The sequence below is a fragment of the Dipodomys merriami genome, unplaced genomic scaffold (genome assembly GCF_024711535.1).
Source record: "Dipodomys merriami isolate MVZ:Mamm:240054 unplaced genomic scaffold, mDipMer1.0.p SCAF_271, whole genome shotgun sequence".
Taxonomy (NCBI): Eukaryota; Metazoa; Chordata; class Mammalia; order Rodentia; family Heteromyidae; genus Dipodomys; species Dipodomys merriami.
The window spans coordinates 579,577-593,956 of NW_027204171.1; the positions used below are offsets into that span (position 1 = coordinate 579,577).

Sequence of the window (14,380 nt, forward strand, 5' to 3'; positions counted from 1 at the left end):
AGGACGCTTGCTTGGCAGGTACTGAGTAAGTAATGTGTAAGGTCAATAACTAATGTATAGCCAGGTGCTGGTGGCTCCCGTCTGTCATCCTAGCTACTCAGGAGGCTGAGATAGGAGGATCACAGTTCAAAGCCAGCCCAGGCAGGAAACTCTGTGAGACTCTTATCTCCAATAAACCACCAGAAAACCAGAAGTGGCACTGTGGCTCAAGCGGTAGAGCACTGGCCTTGAGCTGAAGAGGGCAGGGACAGCGCCCAAGCCCAGAATTCAAGCCCCACGACTGACCAAAACAAAACAAAACAAAAAAAGTAATGTGTAGCTTAATAAAAGGTTAAATTATGGGCTGGGAAAAGTGGCTCAGTGGTAGAGTGCTTGCCTCGCATGCATGAAACCCTGGGTTCCATTCCTCAGCACCACATACACAGAAAAGGCCGGAAGTAGTGTTGTGGATCAAGTGGTAGAGTGCTATCCTTGAGCAAAAGCAGCTCAGGGACAGTGCCCAGGCCCTGAGTTCAAGCCCCAAGACTGGCAAAAAAAAAAAAAGGTTAAATGCTGGGAGGTATTTTCAGAGTTAAGTTAAGGTTAAGGAAAAGATCCTGACATAGAACACTATGGATGGATTTGACAAAGGGCACCAAAAAAGAGATGGATAAAAAAGGAAAGAGTCCACTTGGGGGAGTGATAGGGACATGCAGGGCCTGGAAAGTTCTGAGTGAACTTGGCTTCAAGCCTAGCATATGCTAGCTCATTTTCATTTTTAAACCCATGCAGAAGGAAAACCAAAAGTAAGGCAGGAACAAGATTTGTGAATTCCAGCACTGAGGCATTGGAGCTGGGATTTGGGAGTCAGACCAGAGGCTGAGTACACATGTGGTACTAAAGTAGTCAGGAGAGATGAGAAGTGAATTCACGCGACTGAGTAACATTTTGATTAATCAAATGAGAACTCCTCTTCGTTGCTGCTGCAATTGGGAAGAAAAAAAAGAAATGCAAAGCTGGGTGCAGTGAAGGAGCACTATCATCACAGTTACCCAGGAGGATGAAGGAAGACGAGACTGTGTGTGACAGTCGAGGCCAGCGAAGACAAAAAGAACCCCGTCTCAACAAAAAAGAGCTGAACATGGTGGTCCAAGTGTTTCATCCCAGCTACATCAAGAGTACAGTCCAGGCCACCCCAGGGGAAAAAGCAAGGCCCTACCCAAAAAAAATGAGCGCAGAAAGGCTGGAAGCAGGGCTCAAAGCAGTAGAGTTCCTTTCTAGCCAAGTGTGAAGCCTTGGCAACAAACAAAGAGTGTGTAAGATCTACAAATCCAAGTAAATTTGCTCTGGTGTCAGGATTGCAGACTAGATGGAGAAAAAGGAGTGTGAAGGCTCACAGTTCTGCTGCAAAGTCTAGTAAAGGTTGTCTTGGCGGACTGAGGAGACGCACCTTAAGGCACTACCTGGAAAGAGCTGGGGAGCACGGATGTGTATCTTTGGATTTCTCCAAACAAATTCGATCATGGGGGCAACACCCTGATACATCAAATAAAAGACTCAAACAAACCATATTCAAACCATACCACCAATCAACTCAGGGTTAATACTACACATTTTACAGCACGTTTGAAAGGATTAAATGATACACTGGACTGAGATCATCCTATTTAAGCTTCCCATATCACATCACTGGGATGACAGATACTTGAACAGGATCTATCATTTTTGCCTGAGCAGCCTTGAACTTGGATTCTCTCCATCACTGAGTAGCTGGGATTATAGGTGTGGCAGAAAAAGACCTAGCATTGGTACAGTAGAAAAAACTGCTTTTAATTTTTATTGTCTTTTTTTTTAAGTTTGTTACAGAAAGATCATGTAACCACAAATTTCAAATAATTGACATAAGTCACCATTTTTTAAAAAAACTTAGGCTGGGATGGGAAGGGGAAACCAAGGAGGAGGCTACAATGCTTGATAAGAAATGTACTCATTATCTTGCCCATGTAATTGTAACCCCCTCTGTACAGTATTTTCACAATAAAAAAAAGAACTGAAAAAAAAAAAAGAAATGTACTCATAACCTTGATCATGAAATTGTAACCCCTCTACAGTATTTTCACAATAAAAAAGAACAAAAACATAGTAATGCTTGTGTCAATAAAAATACATAGTATCATAGCAAAAAAAAAAAAAAAAACAAAAAAACTTAGGCTGGACCAGGTGCCAAGTCATGCTCAAGTAGTTTTTACGTTCGTCACTTCATACTTTATGGGAAGTAAGAGCAAAACAGGAAGAACAACTAGTTGCTCAATTTTTAAAAGCTGGAAACCATATGAACTTTCAAAACTCTAATATGTCCAGGAGGCAGCTGAGAAATGCTTCAATTCTAAAGAAAAGGTATGTGGAGGAAGGAAACTAAAATCATCTCACCCATAAACAACAAAACACGAAGGAAAATGGACCAAATAGCCTTTTTTCTTTCTTTTTTTTTGGGTCTGGTCGTGGGGCCTGAACTCTGGGCCTGGATGCTCTCCCTCAGCTCTTCAGCTCAAGGCTAGCGCTCTACCACTTGAGCCACAGCGCCACGTCCGGCTTTTTTCTTTTTGCTTATGTGGTGCTGAGGAATCGAACCCAGGGCCTCAGGCATGCAAGGCAAATGCTCTACCACTGAGCCACCTTCCCAGCCCCTTTTTTTCCTGCCCCCAGCCCTATTCAAGTCCTTTCTTTAGACCAATACTTCTTAGCTCAGCGCTGGTGGCTCCCATCTGTTATCCCAGTGACTCCCAAGGCTGAGATATGAGGGTTTCAGCGTGGGCAGCCAGCCTGGGCAGAAGAGTTAATGAAACCTCCAATTAACTAGCAAAAAGCCAGAAGTAAAGGTATGGCTCAAGTGGCACCGTGGAAGCTTTGAGTGAAACAGCTCAAGGTTCTGACTTCAAGTACCAGCATTAGCACAGAAGATTAAATACAATAAAAAGATTAATGCTTCTTCAGGTCAAGAAAACTAGGCAAAGGAGAATCTAAGTCTTCAAGAATGTTCATGGGATTTTTACACTTGAACTATACTACCATTAAGTACAAATTCTCAGTTTGAGCAAAATGATGGTCTCCACCTGTTTCACTCATGTTATTGGTAAAATTCATTTTGAAACTCATGTACTTTCTGCATATCTGAAGATTCATAAAATATGCTGGGCATCCGTGGCTCACACCTGTAATCCCAGGTACTTAGGAGTCTGATATCTGAAGATAAGTGATTTGAAGCCAGCCCTAGTGGAAAAGTCACAGGTCTCTTGTGTCCAATTAACCAGCAAAAAAGCATTTTGAGGGTAGAGATGGTGATGACTGTACAATAAATGCCAGGTACCACCTGAGAATCCTTATGAGTCAGGAACTGAGACTTCATTTTGGAATACAGGACATGTACTCACTTAAATGATAAATCTGATATTCAGATGAGATTCAGAATCCTTAAACGTCTCTTACCTGCTTTAATGTCACTCAAGGCAAAAAGGCCAACACGAGTGTCTCCATTCACAGACCATTTCTGTGTTTCGCAGTTGGGCTGGCAGCAGTGATTCATGAACCGAGCATAATTTCCTTTGGGACCAGCGTCAATGATTCGATCCTAGGATGCCAAGAAAATATGTTCATCATTAGCATTATTCTATCTGTTAGGTACCAGTGGCTCACGCCTGTCATCCTAACTACTCCGGAGGCTGAGACCTGAGGATCCTGCTTCAAAGCCAGCCCAGGCAGGCAGGAAGGTCCATGAGACTCTTATCTCCAATTAGCCACCAAAAGGCAGAACTATAGAGGCGTGGCTTAAGTGGTAGAACACTAGACTTGAACACAAAAGCTGAGGAATAGTGCTTAGGTAGTAATTTCAAGCCCTACAACCAGCCCACATACACCAAAAGAACATATATTATCCTCTCTAATAAAGTTGAAGTTGTTATTTCTGCTATCCGAATACCCCAGGCACAATGGTTCTAAGCCACAGAGCAACAGCACTACTAACTCAATCTGGATGGTTATTAGAAATATAAATTCCTGGACTGTACTTCAGATACATGAAAATAGCAACTGCAGTAAAGTTTAGAATCAATGACAAGAAGCCTCCTAGTGGACACTCACGTATATTGCAGTATGAACTGCTGACCTAGAAGCAAGAGTTTGTCTTCATCCGTAAGAAACTTCCTAACCAAAGAAAATAGAACTCACCTACTGAGGTTTAAATTTTAATGGTGACTATCCCTCCTGAACTCTAATTGGAATATCTGCAAGTGAAGGCTCATAAGCTGTTAGAGTACCATTTAACTCTACACCAGGGTGGCTCAATCCCAGGTATGTGTGAGATAGCCCTGAGAAAAAAAGACCTTATCTGACATAAACTACAGCAAAAGAGGGCTGCACACCTGCTAACATGGAAGAAAGAGTCACAGTTCAAACCCAAACACTGCCTGAATAAATATAATTTTTTACAGGGGTAAATATCAGAAAAGGGGCTGTTATAAAATAAAAGTTAGTGCATAAGGCCAGGTGTAATGCAAACATCTGTAATCCCAACTGAGGGTAAAGCAATAGGACAGCAATTTCCATGTCAGCCTGGACTATTTAAGTAACTCTATTTCAAAATGAAATTGAAAAGAGCTGAGGATGTAGCTGAATGGCAGAATGCTTTGCCCAGCATGTTTGAGACCCTGAGATCAAATTCACACCAGAAAGGGGGGGGGGGGGGGGGGGGGGAGAGAAGACACCGGTTTAGGCAGGGGAAAAAAAAGTTCTAAGCCAAATGCTGGTAGATCTAAGGATCAAGGTTCGAAGCCAACCCAGGCAGGAAAGTCAAGTGAGACTCTCTCCGTTAATCGGAAAAGGCTGGAAGTGGTGCTGTGGCTCAAGTGGTAGAATGTTAGCTTGAGTAAAAGGAGCCCAGAGACATCCCCCATGCCCATGTTCCAGTCCTGGGATTGGCAAAATAAATAAAAGTTCTGAACCTAAATTCAGGTATAAAGAGGAATTACAGATCTGCAGAAAATAAACATACAACACTGAAATTATTATAATTCTAAAATATGCCAGGCACCAGGGAAAAGTAGCACATAATTTTTTCTATAATAAGAAATCTATTTACATAACCTTATAGGCGAACAAAATATTAAAGACGTTTCCTATCATGTAAAATAAAAAGAGTTTGCCAAAAAAAATCCTATGGATCTGGAGAAATAACTACACTTGGCAGAGCTCAAGTGTTCATGTCATGGCTATGATCACTAGCTAGAATGAGGTGAATTTCTCCATCTCAACAAAGGAAACACTGTACGATACTTACTTTGTCTAGGGTGAGCATGTAGAAGTTAGTAATATCATGTTCTTGGGCATGACGAATTCGAGCTCTGCATTCTTCTTCATCTATTAGCTCACCCACATATTCATTCACAAACTCACCCTAGAACAAACAAGAAATAGCTCCTGGTTTAAAGAGAAAAACACAGTTTATTCGCATGTATGTATTTAAAAAATTAATGAGCCAAGCACTCATGGCTCAAGCTTGTAATTCTAGGAGGCTAAGATCTGAGGATAATGAGAAAGAAGTCCATGAGACTCTTATTTCCAACTAAACCAGACATGGAATTATAGCTTATGTTTTAGAATGCCCAGTCCCTGAGTTCAAACCCTAGGACTGTACACACACACAAAATTATAAATATCTCTTAATCTGCTTTAATACCTCCTCCCTCTCATATTACTTCTAGGACTATCACAAAAGGGCAAATAATGGCATAGGATCTTTATAAATTTCCTTCTTTCATTCCACATAATAAACTTGATTAATGTAAGAACTCCTGAGTATACCTCTCAGCTCTGGAGGGCTACAACATACAGTGAGATTAATCCCTAAACTGTATTGTCTTCCTATATAATGCATTTTTTCATGTTTATCAAGAGCTAATCATAAGCAACAAACTAAATAATAGCATTCTAACTAGGGAGAGGCAACATTTTTTGGTACCTTTTTGATATCAGTTTTTGTCCGCAGGCCCCAGCCCCTCTGTAATGTGCGGAAGATTTCCACCTCTGGATACTGGCGCTTGCTAAAGCACTGGTTCTGACAGCGTCCGCCCGCAGGACACACCGTCGGGTGGCACTCATACAGCAGCATGCGGTTGATACACTCTGAGTCTATCCCACAGGGGTTCTCATCAGTAGCTTTACAGTTACAGCGGGGAATCTCTGACAGGTCGGCTGTGAAGATCTGCACCCTCCCAATTGGACGGTTCACCTGGAGAAGAAGCACACGCAATGGCACACCTGCTAAATCACAATCAGAACCTATAACGGCAATTTCTTTGCCTCAAAAATGCATAAAACATGTTAGATGGTTTTAAGCAACCAGGATGTAAGTAGTTTGTCAGACACTGTGGCTCACTCCTATAATCCTAGCTACTAGTGAGGCTGAGATCTGAGAACCACAGTTTCAAGCCAGTCTAGGCAGACAAAAACCTGAAAGACTATTATCTCCAATTAACCAGCAAAAAGGTAAAAGTGAAAGCCTGATGAGTGGGAAAGCACCAGGCATCAGTAAATAAGCAAGGTGAGAGTAAGAGCCCAACTTCAAACCCTTGACTGATTGACAGACAGACACACACACACAGTCACACACAGACACACACACACAGAATTTGGTAATTTGATATAAACATGAAGACTCACTTGAATCAGAAAATTAAAGCTACTCTTCTTATATGGAAAAATCCTGGATGAATGAAAACATCTTTGGGTAATTTGGATTCCATATGTGACCATTGTTTTTAGAATTTACTATTTCTTTTTTTTTATTACTAAGTAGTTGTAAACGTGGTTTAAGTTCCACAAGTCAGGCTATTAATGTAATGTAATGCATCGTGATCACTGTCACATTTCCATCGATCCCTGATTTCCCCGCTTGCACCCCTACCCTTCAGTTCCATAGTCCAATGTTTACATAATGTGCATTGAATATAATAACCTCGTTTGCTCACCATTCTTCTCTCCATTCCCCTGACCATGTTTCCACCTCTTGGTTTGTGTTTTGATAGACAGTGTATTAGTTGTTCAAGGGTTACACCATTATACCCAAAGAATACCATCCTTTACTCAGTTTGTACATGTATAGACACTGAACCCTGTAGATGGTTGTATTTTAGCTCTAACTTCCACAAGGGAGAGAAAACTTAACAATTTTTCCTAGTTTCACCCATTATTCTTCTGATAGTAATGCAGATAGTACTGTTGAAAAACAGGAAGAAAAAAAAAAAGGAGAGTGAAGAAGCTGGCTCCTGCGCTGCTCCTGAGCAGCTGCCTTCTCTCCAGCCAGGTGCCATGGGTTGACAGTCCTATCGTGCTGCTTTTAAAAGTCACACAAGGATTATGTGAACAGAATTCTTTTTTAAGTGGCCTAAATGCACATTCTCAATTTTCCATGTAGCTTGGGCTGACAGATGCAAACCACTGGCCACTGCATCTAGCTATGGGTTCAGAAGCAATCTTTGAACATTTCTACATGGTCTGGGCCGGAATTGTGCACGAGCCTCCCATTCTCAGGTCTCCTAAGTGGCTCAGATTGCAGGTAGGAGCCACATAAGCCTAGCCATAGTGCATACACTGCGCCAGAAAGGGTCATAGGTTTCTTCATTTACATTCCTATCTTTATCCAAAAGTAACTTTTCTTGAACTTCCCATTTACACATGAACATAGTAGGAAGAAGACAAACCATACAGACACTCTCCTAGAGATGGCCTCAAGATTTCTTCTCACCTTTATATGCTTATAAGGTGGGGGCTTCTTGTCATTCTTGCGATCTTCCTGCAGCTGTCTTAGCTCTTTTTGGGCCTTTAACTCTTCAAACCTCGCTGCAGCTTCCTGAAGAGCTAAGAAACACAATGCAAAGATAACATAAAAAATTATGCCCACCACCACCGAAAGTGGAAGAAAGATCTCTATTTTACACACAAAAAAATCAAAGGAAGTGAGGCTGTGGCTCAAGGGGTAGAGCGCTCACTTTGAGCTGAAGAACTCAGGGACAGCACCCAGGCCCAGAGTGCAAGCCCCACAATCAACCAAAAAAAAAAAAAAAAAAAAAAGGAAATGACAAAGTCCTAGACCTTCATCAGACTTAGTTTTCTGGCTTTCACCACAGCCTAATACCATGGAGGCAAAACCTTAAACTTCAGTATCTAAATATATTCAGTTAGCAATGGATCTACAGGGACAGCTAGTAGAAGGTAATTATCACTGAGGTTACATGTACCAATTTCCCATTGTATCAGATAAGAAAGACAAAGCCCATTGGAGAATAGAAAACAGGTGCTGACACAAAGGGCCTGAAATGCAACCCCAGCTGTTACCACTGTCCCCACAAATTACTTAAACATTCTACAACTTTAATTACTTTCACAATTTTTGGTGCATTTTGTTTCTTTTAAACAGGGTAAAAAGAAAAAAGGAACTGGGTGCTGGTGGCTCACGCCTGTCATCCTAGCTACTCAGGAGGCTGAGATCTGAGGATGGAGGTTCAAAGCCAGCCCAGGCAGCAAAGTCTGTGAGACTCTTATCTCCAATAAACCACTAGAAAACCAAAAGTGGCGCTGTGGCTCAAGCGGTAGAGTGCTCACCTTGAGCTAAAGACCCCACACAGTGCCCAGGCCTAGAGTCCAAGCCCCATGACCGACAAAAAGAAAAGAAAAGAAAAGAAAAGAAAAGAAAAGAAAAGAAAAGAAAAGAAAAGAAAAGAAAAGAGGATTTGGGTGCCAGTGGGTTCAAAGCCAGCCCAGGAAGAAAAGTCCCTATGTAAAGCTCTTACCTCTTGCTAATCATAAAAAAGAAAAGAAAAAAGAAAAAGCTGGGAAGTACAGAATGCTAGCCTTGAGGGGAAAAAAACAAAAACAAAAACAAAATCTCAGGAACAGCCCCAGGACCAACCCCCAGTGACGGGAGGGAGCAAGGGAAGGAAGGGAGTAGAGAAGGCTGGGAGTGGTAAAGGGGGAGGGGCAAAGAGCCTCTCCAGCAAAAGCAGCTTTGTAGCAATTCGTGCTATTTAGCAAAATGAATTATCTGTTCTACAAAACACTTTCCAAACTCTGCTTAGTTAATGGCCAGAAAACACAACACCCTTCCTCAGGGAAGCTACAGTTAAGTAAAGGTTAAGTTTTAAAATAACGAGTTATATGAATTAAGTTCCCCACAAAAATCTTACAGCTACAACCACAAAAAGACCTGGAACCAAACACATCTGCTAAATGTGCATTATACCAACTGGAGCAGAGCATACACTCAAGCAACAGACTTTAATCAGTGTGAGAAAGAAGATAAAGTTACCTTTTTTGTAAGTCCCATCCACTCCTTTGCCCATCTTATCCTTGCTGCTCACATCCCCTTCCATGTAAGGAAATACTCGGGCCTGATGGGTCCACAGATAGTCATTAGACCCAAAGAAGAGGACAGGGAATTCGCCCACGTCATGTCTCATTTTATCAATGTTGGAAGGAACAGCTCGAGGATGGCAGATCTCAGCTGGCCACCACCTGGAAAAGGTATCAACAAGGAAGAAAGCTATAGAAAATTGTAAGGCACTAGGAAAATAACACACCTAAGACAGGAATAAGAAACAATTATTTGGTTGGGGGGGGGGGGGTTGTCATTGTTCTGTGCTGAGTATATGTGCAAATGTCCTAAAATACTGGCAGTATATTTTCCAGTTTGTGAAATTATGTGTGGCTACAAATCATTACATACACTTGTTCTTTCTTATAAGACATTTAACTGGCAGAGTTGGGGGGAGGGGAAGAGAGAATACTGTGCCTCATCGGAAAGAAGACCATTTCTTAAAAAGTAAAGCAATGAGTTTTAGTTTCCACGAATGAGGGTGGCAAAAGGAATGTGCCATTCTTTTTCAGGCTTACTCACCTGTATCGTCCAACTTTCACCCAGACAATCTCCCTGTAGTGTGGCTTTTTGCCTGCCTTACAGTCATTGCAATACCAGTTTCCTTCAGGGATATCAATGTTTAAGCATTCCCGATGAAAAGCAGCAGGACAAGAATCACAGCATAGGAGGCTACCTCCTGCAGGAATCAGAACATCTGACAATCAGACCCAGAAGGACTTGGCCTAAGTAGCTTTAGCTTAGCCTTAAACAATGAAAGAAAATTAAGTGAAAAAATAAAGCTAGAAAAGACATGTATGTATACACACAAACATATCTCTTATTTCGAATTAACTTCCAAAAAGCCAGAAATGGAACTGTGGCTCAAGAACTAGCCTTGAGCATAAAAGCTCAGGGACAGGGGCTGGGAAGGTGGCTCAGTGGTAGAGCGCTTGCCTTGTATGCTCAAGGCCCTGGGTTCGATTCCTTAGCACCACATAAGCAAAAAGAAAAAAGCCGGAAGTGGCTCTGTGGCTCAAGTGGTAGAGCGCTAGCCTTGAGCTGAAGAGCTGAGGGACAGCGCCCAGGCCCAGGGTTCAGGCCCCACGACCGGACCCAAAAAAAAAAAAAAAAAAAAAAAAAACCAGCCTGGGCAGAAAAGTCCTGTGAGACTCTTATCTCCAATAAACCAGTCAGAAAACCAGAAGTAGCACTGTGGCTCAAGTGGTAGAGCTCTAGCCTTAAGTTGAAGAGCTCAGCAACAGTGCCCGGGCCCAGAGTTCAAGCTCCATGACCTATCCCCCCACATTCCCCCCCAAAAATCAATCAAAACAAAGGGCTGGGAAAGTGGCTTAGTGGTAGAGTGGTTGCCTAGCATACATGAAGCCCTGGGTTTGATTCCTCAGTACCACATAAATAGAAAAAGCCAGAAGTGGTGCTGTGGCTCAAGTGGTAGAATGCTAGCCTTGAGCAAAAGAAGCTCAGGGATTGTGAACAGGCCCTGAGTTCAAGCCCAAGAACTGGCAAAATAAACAAAAGTCAAAAGGAGTATATGACCATAACATTGATTAGAATTGTTTCTTAGTTGTTTTTTTTTATCATTCTTGTCTGATGACATACATAAGGGTTTAGAGCAATGACTCAAAATTATGCCATAATTTTTTTTTTCCTGTTCGGAGGACTGCATTTTTTTGTTTTATTCCTTAGTGCTTTAATTCATTATCATTTTAACAAGAATCAAGTCAAGCTCTCCTATGAAGGAACCAAACCGAGTTTTCAAATTGTGCTACCTTCATTTAAGACATCATTTCTAAATAATTTCTTCCACTGGCAACCTCAAAAAAATAACATTTTTCCCCAAGAAAAAAAATCTGTATTAATCATTTTTCAGCCCAACAGAGAGACACACAAGTAACCCCTCACCTTCTGAGCACACAAAACACCAGCTGACATTAACATGCTCATGATTTCGGCAGCCCCGCCTAGGGGTAAAGTGATTAGGGCAGATGATACTATTCGATGCAAGGATTTTTGACCCAGCAGCCAGACAGAAATCATTGGCATGATATGCCACCGGGCAGCGGACACATCGCATCAGACGACCTAGAGGAAAACCAGGCAGGAGCAAAACAATCAGATTTTATGTGAGAACAATGTGACTTATTCAGGTCCATTTTGCTAGTTGGGTAGAGAAAAATGTCTGAAATGGAAGGACCATTAAGACAATGGATATTAAACATGTACAACTAACATGGGAACTATGTGCCAAGTCTGCAAACGGGGTCAAGTTCCCACAACAACAAAGGAAGCAAACATCAAAAGCACTGTCCAAACCACTGACCCAACTCCTAGGAGAGCTGGAATAACCCTCAGGAAGGGAGGGATGCAATATTCATTCTTGCATTCTAGGCTATGGCTTGAAAATCTTTGAAATAAATGAACCCTTCCAAATGAAATACATCTAATATAGCTCACCAGCTAAACCATTATCAAACCACCTAAGTCCAATCTATACATTAATAGTCATTTAAAAAGGAAATGAAAGCCGGGCACTGGTGGCTCACGCCTGTAATCTTAGCTACTCAGGAGGCTGAGATTTGAGGATCATGGTTCAAAGCCAGCCTGGGCAAGAAAGTTTATGAAACTCTTATCTCCAATAAAACACCAGAAAACTGGAAGTGGTGCTGTGGCTCAAGTGGTAGAGCACTAGCCTTGAACTGAAGAGCTGAGGGACTGCACCCAGGCCCAGAGTTCAATTCAAGCCCCACGGCTGACAAAAAAAAAAAGGAAATGAACACAAATACTTTTTCAAACTAAATTGCACATTAAATTCAAATCTTTAACACTTCCACACAGGGTGAGATCTCCAGAAAACACAATGTGTCTATGGATATAGTCCATTCTCTACTGTCTACCTACCTGACAAGCCAGAGCTGGGAAGAGATATTCCATACTTCATTTGAAAATACCATTGCCAACAAAGCTGAGGTCCCTCAATTAGATTGCTCTACATGAGAAATCCTTACCTTTAGATGCAGAAACACTGGCTGGATTAGCAGCATGACAGGTTATGCACATATGGAGGGAGCACCGGAAGCCCTTGTTCTGCATGACAGTTGGTGGGTACTTCTGGACACACTCTTCATGGTAAAACTTTCCACACAAGGGCAGAAGGCACCTTTTAACATCTTCACCACTCTGCTTACAGACAAAACAGGTGTGGATTCCTGGGGAAGGAAGGGGTATCAAATCAGTAGTAGCTAAAAAATCCTATTACTAGTAATTACTAATTAGAACGTAATGAGGAGTTTTATACTAGATTCATTAGATTGACATTTGAGTCGAATGAATGATCTTCATATGCGATACAACAGGATGTAGACACTGACAATGCCCACTCCATTACATACTGCAGTGCTGGGGTTTACGCAAGCACTTGACCTCTGAGCTCCATTTCCAGCCCTCAATTTTTGAGGCAGGGTCTTGCTATGTAGCTCAGGTTTTGTCCAGGGGTACCAGCTTAAAAGGACAGTTTGTTCCTCTAGAGAACTGAATTTGTAAAGAAAGTGCTTTGCTACCTGAGACATGCCCAAGACCTCTTCCCTTACAGGTACTGTTAAAGAGGGCCTTGAGCGTTTGCCAGTGCAGCCTGGATAGGTCATCCATGTAACCAGGATGGCAACCATATGTCACTACACCCAGTTTATTGGCTGATGGGATCTTGCTTTTTTTTGCCCAGGCTGCCTCAAGCTATAATCCTCCCAACATCCACCTCCTGAGTAGCTAGAAACAGGAGTTAAGCCATCTCAATGACTGCCACAAAGCATTCATGCCAAAAGACAAAGTTGGACCTGAATCTAATCCAGCCTCTAGATCCAACTGTAAATTTAAAGGAAAATACAAAAGGGAAAGAAGCAAACTAAAGTGACAACTTAAAAAATGCAACCAATCAAATTTACAATATAGGAAGTGGCGCTGTGGCTCAAGTGGTAGAGCTGCTAGCCTTGAGCTGAAGAGCTGACAGACAGTGCCCAGGCCCAGAGTTCAAGCCCCACAACCGACAAAAAAAAAAACAAAACCCGAGATTGGATCTCAAATTTACAGTATAAACAACATGACAAACAACCATCCCTACAACAAATGAATAGCATTTTTTTAAAAATTGGAAAAGAGCAAAGTGCCAGTAGCTCACATCTACAATCCTGCTGAGAAATGAAGGATCACAGTTCCAAATCTACAAAACTTCATCTCCAATTAACCAACAAAATGGCTCAAGTACTAGAACACTAGAAAGTAGTACTCTACTTTCAGAGGTAAGAGTCTCACAAAATTTCCTGCCCTGTCTAGTTTCAAATGGGTGATCCTCCTAAGAAGCTAGGCTTACATCTGTCACTGTCACTCCAGGTCTGCTGTGGTATGTCACAGCTGTGGCTACTGATGACATCCCACTCAGGTGGCTTCACAGACACAACTGCTTCCTCCTGCATCCCTGGCTCTGCATAATTGGGAATTTCCAGCATGCTAACGTGGACACTTCTCTTTGGGTGGAATCATCCAGCCCAGGGCTTTATTCCAAGATCTTCAGATCTCAACCTCTTGAGTAGCTACGGTTACAGGCCTGAACTACTGGCACCAGGACAGTCCAGACCTTTAATGACTTGTGATCGTCAGAACCATACCTCCCCCCAGATTTCTTCACTACTTAAATGCTTTAACATCTGCATACCATGAGGAACAAACAACACTTTCCTTAGCACAGTTTATAAAACCGTATTATCACAAGCTAGTCTCAGCTGACCATCACCATTTCTGACCTAACCCTTCTGTAAGTCTCCCAAATAATCTTTCTTCTGTTGACAAATATTTGATGCTACTACAACACCATAGAAAAGTATATATGTGTACACATACACACACACGTCTTGAATGTACAGTTCATGAACAGTCACAAAGTGAACATGTTCATAGGAATATCACCTAGCTAGAAAAAATGGAAAA

General features: G+C 41.9%; 1 protein-coding gene across 4 annotated transcripts in view; it reads right to left on the reverse strand.

Annotated features, from left to right (window-relative positions):
- Positions 1–14,380, reverse strand: part of Nsd1 (nuclear receptor binding SET domain protein 1) — a 101,696-nt gene that overhangs the window by 11,251 nt on the left and 76,065 nt on the right. For all 4 annotated transcript variants that reach the window (XM_070036491.1, XM_070036490.1, XM_070036493.1 and 1 more), the window contains exons 13-20: positions 12,409–12,609; positions 11,306–11,485; positions 9,926–10,082; positions 9,338–9,543; positions 7,778–7,890; positions 5,993–6,262; positions 5,312–5,428; positions 3,466–3,607 (exon numbers count right to left, since the gene is read on the reverse strand). In XM_070036491.1, coding sequence (XP_069892592.1) covers positions 3,466–3,607; positions 5,312–5,428; positions 5,993–6,262; positions 7,778–7,890; positions 9,338–9,543; positions 9,926–10,082; positions 11,306–11,485; positions 12,409–12,609 — 1,386 coding nt within the window. The remainder of the gene's footprint in view (positions 1–3,465; positions 3,608–5,311; positions 5,429–5,992; positions 6,263–7,777; positions 7,891–9,337; positions 9,544–9,925; positions 10,083–11,305; positions 11,486–12,408; positions 12,610–14,380) is intronic.